A 6,533-nucleotide genomic window follows, 5' to 3' on the forward strand; every position below is an offset into this window, starting at 1 on the left:
CTTCTTACAGTTTTGATGCCTAAGCTTTCTCAGTACTTGTATCACTCTCTGCAGTCGCCATTACAGAAATGTCACATGTCGCCATTTTGAGTACTAGGCCTTTAACATTTTAAAAGAAGGCATAAATTAGCACTATGAATAAGTCAGCTGTGTTTATGCTGTAAACTACACTACTGCTAGTTCTGCTACTACTGATGATGATGACAACGATGACGATAATCGTAATACTTTATATGCTTTGGTAATACAGCCAATCAAAACGTACAGGAGAACATGCGAAGGAGACTCATTCCTCCACGGGAGGATGCAATCTGTCATGTTTCTGCTGGAAGGGACAAACTGGGACTTGATATCCACTACATAAATGCCTTCAAAGGTAAGTTGGTCTTTAGTTTGGATTAGATTTGAAGTTTGTCACTTTGTCTTTTGTCACTCACTTGGTATGCCTCTGCAATTCAGGTCGGGGCATTTTCACGACTGTTCCATTCCAAAAAGGAGACTTTCTTTTGGAATACAGAGGTAAACTCATAACAAAAGAAGAATGTGAGCGGAGACACAGAGTTTATCATGACAGCCTGAAGGTGTTCATGTTTGAATTCAAGTTTGATGGAAAACTCTGGTGGTGCGTATTATATCAGTGTAGTTTGATTAAGATTAAATTACACATTGCTTTTGATTTATGAAAAAAAAGCTTCCTAACTAGTTAAGCTAATACTTTTTTGCCTAACCCCACAGTGTGGATGCATCTCAAGAAGATGGGTCATTAGGCAGACTTGTCAACGACAACCACATCAGTCCAAGTGCTAAGATGAAAATATTAAATATCAATGGAAAGCCCCATCTATGCTTATTTGCAAGCAGAGACATAAGTCCAGGTGAAGAAATAGACTATAATTATGGTGACTCGGATTGGCTCTGGAGATGCAAGGTATTTCTACAATTGTACTTTTTGGAACTGATAAATTGCATACCCTAAGCCATTTTTACATTTGTACCTACTCAAATTGGCTTAACGTGACTTAGGGCATCTAGTTTTTCACTGAAATTGAGTATCACCTACTGTGCCTGGGGTAACTATAGCAATGCAGCCGAGCATCCAGTGATATAAATGCCACAGCAAGCATGGACGTCAAGGTGACAAAATGCCTGCTGCTCAGTCTATACTTTAGTGTTCAATTCAGGGATCACGCTGTTAATTTTGGTCGCTATTTCAAACATTTCAGAGTTTCAAAAATGATGGCTTGGATTTTCACGAAGGAGGCGCACTCATAACTTATCAAGTGACACCATTGACCAGCCACCTGGTGGCATTCAGTCTATGTCAAATTTTCTGATCACTTTGGATCACTTGGAACCTTGGTGCAGTAGTTACTGAAAAACTACATGGTACTATAACCTACTGGAAAAACAGGGGTAGGTACTAATGGAAAACAGGCAATTGTGATGGCTGCCACATCAAAGCCCTCTAAAAGCACTAAAAAAATATCAGCAGGTATGCAGAAATAAAAAATGGCTTTCGGTTTCTAAATTTTAACAGTGATTGATGTTTAATGTGATTCTACACAGCAAAATCTCCAGTGTTAAATTAACACTGGAGTGTCTATAAGGGTCCACACCTCTGAGTGTTAAATACAACACTGTTGAGTGTTAAATTAACACTTTTGACAGTGTTATATGTTTAAAAGTAACCTAGTCAGTTTTGAAGATTAACAATGGCTAACACTGAGCAGTGCTGATTTTCTAACACTGGAAAATAACTCAAAATGTTAGAAATATTCCAGTGTTAGAAAATCAGCACTGCTCAGTGTTAGTCTTTGTTAATCTTCAAAACTGACTAGGTTACTTTTAAACATATAACACTGTCAAAAGTGTTAATTCAACACTCAACAGTGTTGTGTGGACCCATATAGACACTCTCTAGTGTTAATTTAACACTGGAGATTTTGCTGTGTAGCCTCTTTAGTTAGATTCATTTTAAATTTTGTCCCTCGAAGATAAATGGGCCCTAGTGACAGTTCGTTGCTGCTACAGGTGATTGTTTTACTCCTTTAGCAATGGCTTAAAAAATAAAGAAATCACACTGACTATTTGTCTCTTAATCATAGGGCCTTAAATTCTCTATACATGACAGTGAATATTTTAAAGACAATAGCTTGAAACTTATCTTTCTCATACAGTTTATTTAATGTTTCAAAAGCCTCTTCAAAAATGCACTGTATATTCATTTTCTATCTGTTACACACGAAGACTGAGACCAGCCAGATTCAGAAGACTGTGAGCTGCCTAAAGCCGCAACCAAACAGCTTTCCAAACAATGATCTGGACCTGAAACATCCAGAGCCTGAAAGGGTAAATATAATCCAGTGTACCACTTAATGAACTAATAATTTAATCTATCATCATTCTTTATGGATGCTGTGTGTGTGTGTGTTTGGCAGTCACCTGGGTGTGATGTGATTTACATGGACCGTGGCTTGTAGGTCCTTTTCATTGTTTCAAAGTGCAAGTCTGGATAACATCTGAGTGTGTGTGTGTGTGTGTGTGTGTGTTAACCACCCAAATGTGACTTAGGAGGACCACACTGTTATTGGGGGACTCCGTCAAAGTTTGCTTCATGGTGACATCACTCTGGTTTTAGGAGGGGTCTTCTCGTATGTCTTGACAGTTTGACCTACAGCATGCAGAACTGACTGCATGTGCTTTGTTTCTATGTTGAAATTTTTTGAAACTCAGGCTTGAACATTAAGATAGATAGTACTATACAACTTCTTAACTTGTTTTAGGCACTTTTTACTGCTTTAGTGCATGGGCTCTCTCGCTGTGTACTCTGGCTTCTTCCCACAGTCCAAAGATGTAGCTTATGGGGTTAGGTTAACTGGTGATTCAAAACTGCCCTTTGGTGTGAATGCAAATGCTTGTCCTTCCATGTTAGACTGGTGATCTGTCCAGGTTGTACTGCCCTATGGTAGCTGGTATAGGCCCCAAAACTGCTACCCCACAATCCTGATAAGGATAAGTGGAAGAGGATGGATGATTGCAAAGGAATCAGTTGTTAACTATTGTAGCCAGTATTTTTTTCAGAAGAAAACATTTGAGTGGAAAGCCCCCCCCCCCACACACACACACACATGCAAATTAAAAACAGAAGCACAGGCCTGCCCAGTACAGTTGCAAGAAGAGCACTTGGTCTAATCTTTGTGCCATCTTTTCTTTGTTGCAGGATCTTGATGAAGAAATGCCTCAGCAAGGCTCAGAAGCCATGCATTCTTCTTCAGTGCAAGAGTTTGAAGAGGTAACATTGACCTAGGACAGATTTTAATGAATGTTTCTCATGCACGATGTGTACCTTACGCTATTTGCCGATAGTGAAATGGTCTATTCATCCTCTTGAGTGATGCATTTTTAGTAACTGTCAGATTACTGTTCTTTTGTCTTCATTCTCTATCTGTTACACACGAAGACTGAGACCAGCCAGATTCAGAAGACTGTGAGCTGCCTAAAGCCGCAACCAAACAGCTTTCCAAACAATGATCTGGACCTGAAACATCCAGAGCCTGAAAGGGTAAATATAATCCAGTGTACCACTTAATGAACTAATAATTTAATCTATCATCATTCCTTATGGATGCTGTGTGTGTGTGTGTTTGGCAGTCACCTGGGTGTGATGTGATTTACATGGACCGTGGCTTGTAGAGACACTGTCATACAAAACTCCAAGCCTTGCGCTGAAACTGGGACATACACTGCATAAAATGTCTGACATTATCCATTGTCGTGCCCTCATGACAGAGGATGAAGCCCTAATCAAGTCCACTGATGCGTTCAAGAAGTTGTATGTCTCCAAATGGTCTGAGATGGTGTCTCACCGTGCCTTGAACACATTGAGTGAGGCAAAGTTTAACAAGCCATCAACATTGCCCTTTGCAGAAGATGTTCGGATTCTCCATCACTACCTTCAAAAATCTGCAGAAAGTGCCTTTTGCAGCTTGGAGAACGAAGCCACAGCTCAGAATTATGCCCAACTTGCACAAGTTACACTCTCACAAATCATTGTGTTCAACCGAAGACGTTCTGGAGAGGTTTCAAAGATGCGCCTCAAAAGTTTTCTTGAAAGAGACAAAACAGCACTCCACACAGATGTTGCCATGGGGCTCTCAGAAATGGAACAGAGACTCTGTAACTATTTCTGTAGAATAGAAATAATGGGAAAAAGGGACAGAAATGTTCCAGTTCTGCTAACACCAAGCATGCTGGATGCTCTGTCACTACTGGTTAGTAGGAGGCCTGACTGTGGTATTTGTGCCACTAATATCTACCTCTTTGCAAGACCCCGATCAATGAGTCATTACAGAGGAATGGACTCCTTGCGTGTTCATGCACACCAGTGTGGAGCAAAGCAGCCTGAGTATCTAAGATCGACACAGCTCAGAAAACATGTTGCCACACTCTCACAAGTCCTTAATTTGAAAAACAACGAACTTGATCAGGTTGCAGATTTCCTGGGTCATGATATCCGCGTTCACCGCGAATTCTACAGATTACCAGTTCCCACAACACAGCTGGCCAAGATTTCCAAACTGCTTTTAACACTGGAAAAAGGACAACTTTCCCAGATCCAGGGGAAATCACTGGATGAGATCAAAATAGAAGGTTTGTATTGAAAGGAGCAAATATTAGGGCAGTAGTTGAATATTATGCTTTATCAACAGAATTAAAACCTAAAAGCACAGACCATTCTGTTAAATGTCCATGATTTAAGGTTCTTGAAGTCTATTGTTTCATCACTTTGCAACATTTGGCAAACTGCAGAGTGGTGGCCTTAAATAGTAAAACTATGTACTATAATTTCCAGTATTTGTTCTGTATTTTGTCATATCTCGTTGTTAATGTGAGGTTTTTGGGGGGTTTGTGTTTGGTTTTTTGGGGGGGTTTTCCCACAATTTCTCAGATGAAATTGCATTAAGTGATGCTGAAACAAAGGACAGTGAGAGTGAATCAGATGATGATGACACAGCACTCACAATGTTGGCGTGTGGCACCAGTGAGCCTGTACATGCAGTAGCTGATTCCACAAACACAGCGCAGCTCCAAGACACTGTAGATTGTGGTAAGTTACCACTAGCTTGGTTTCTGTGGATAAAATGTTTGTTACAAATATTAAAACTTAATCAAATTGTGTAATCAGCAGATGAAGGACCACTCACAATGCCTGCAGCAAGTGAGACTGCTGCTCCCTCTGAAGGTAAGGGGTGCAGTTGGTTCTCTAAGCTTATTATTGTTTCATCACTTTGCAACATATGGCAAACTGCAGAGTGGTGGCAAAAAGTCACTTGGATGAGTGACAAAATGTTTCTCCCACTGAAAACGCTACGTCCAGATTAACAGAATCAACGTTTTGGGATTTACTTACCTGGATGATTGAGCATGCATCAAGAGACTTTTATTCAACTTTTTATTCAGTCTTTTATTCACAGCGGAACACTAAATGTCTCATTTTAGAAATTTGATAAATTTTCAAAGAGAATTTTAGCTCGTTTTGATATTGATGGTAGCAACACATTTCAGAAGTTAGTACAGGGTAGCATCCATTCTTTTAACCACCAAATGTTTTTTGTTTTTTTTGTTTGGTTTTTTGTTTGTTTTAACTACTACTACTTTATATATCTTCCAGAGAAAAATGCTGCTCAATCCCACAATTCCCGAAGAGCTCCCAAAAACATGTGGTCCAAGGCTGAGGTTGCTGCAGTGATGAGGCATTTTAAAGACCACATAAACGAAGGGAAACTAGCCACCAAAAATGAATGCAGTCATTGCAAATTGGTAGAAGATCCGGTGTTGGCAGGAAGAACAGTTCAAAACATACGAGATTTTGTAAGAAACAGAGGATTAACTGCAAAAAGGCAGAAAAAAATGAACTAAAATAACTGTTTAGCCAGATGTGGTTTTACATCTTGGTCAGATTGCCAATTGTTGTTAACACTGATGTTCTGTTTAAAGAAAAAAAAAAAGTTCTTGTTAATTACAGAAGTAGTTTGTATTTCATAATTTTTACATTTAATTTATTTAGGTTTTTTTTTTGACAGGTTATATTTAAAATAAAAAATTATAAATGCATATTTTCTCCCCTTAATATTTACCTTTAGACTATTAAAATTCATTTTAAATGTTTTTAATTTTTCTGTTTTCTATATTTTTATATTTCTGTGGGAAGCGTGGGCATTTTTGTCCATAGATTTCTTTTTTATTTATGGTTAAAATTAATGTTCAGATCCAAGAACACTAATAAAATGATGTTCCAGTAATCCTGTGTCCTGTCAGATGTGTATTCATGGTAATGATGAGCTATTTAAATATTACATCATTGTCCCTTTAAAGACCCAATATTGTTTTTTTTGGACCTCATAAAACACATTGTTGTCAAGTGGACAATGTCTCCAGAAAACACAATAGAGTCTGGTTGATGTGTATCAGTGTATCTAGACTTCTATAGGGAGTGTATGAGGTCTGAAGTGACCCAAATTTTTTTCAGATTT

At 38.7% G+C, this 6,533-nt stretch overlaps 1 protein-coding gene and 1 long non-coding RNA gene across 2 annotated transcripts; both read left to right on the forward strand.

The window, feature by feature from the left end:
• Nucleotides 1-273: 273 nt before the first annotated feature.
• Nucleotides 274-3,615, forward strand: LOC308391131 (N-lysine methyltransferase KMT5A-like; the record flags this gene model as incomplete). The annotated part of the gene is made up of 6 exons (XM_080873595.1): nucleotides 274-376; nucleotides 460-622; nucleotides 736-928; nucleotides 2,248-2,349; nucleotides 3,221-3,292; nucleotides 3,461-3,615. 6 exons carry the CDS (start codon nucleotides 274-276, stop codon nucleotides 3,587-3,589), a joined length of 762 nt encoding a protein of 253 aa, XP_080729721.1. The 3' UTR covers nucleotides 3,590-3,615.
• Nucleotides 3,616-3,941: 326 nt separating this feature from the next.
• LOC308390986 lies at nucleotides 3,942-6,079 on the forward strand. The gene is made up of 4 exons (XR_013970541.1): nucleotides 3,942-4,650; nucleotides 4,949-5,107; nucleotides 5,186-5,242; nucleotides 5,672-6,079. It is a non-coding gene; the product is annotated as an uncharacterized lncRNA (long non-coding RNA).
• Nucleotides 6,080-6,533: the final 454 nt, after the last annotated feature.

This window comes from Rhamphochromis sp. 'chilingali', assembly GCF_963969265.1.
Source record: "Rhamphochromis sp. 'chilingali' genome assembly, chromosome: 22".
Classification (NCBI taxonomy): domain Eukaryota; kingdom Metazoa; phylum Chordata; class Actinopteri; order Cichliformes; family Cichlidae; genus Rhamphochromis; species Rhamphochromis sp. 'chilingali'.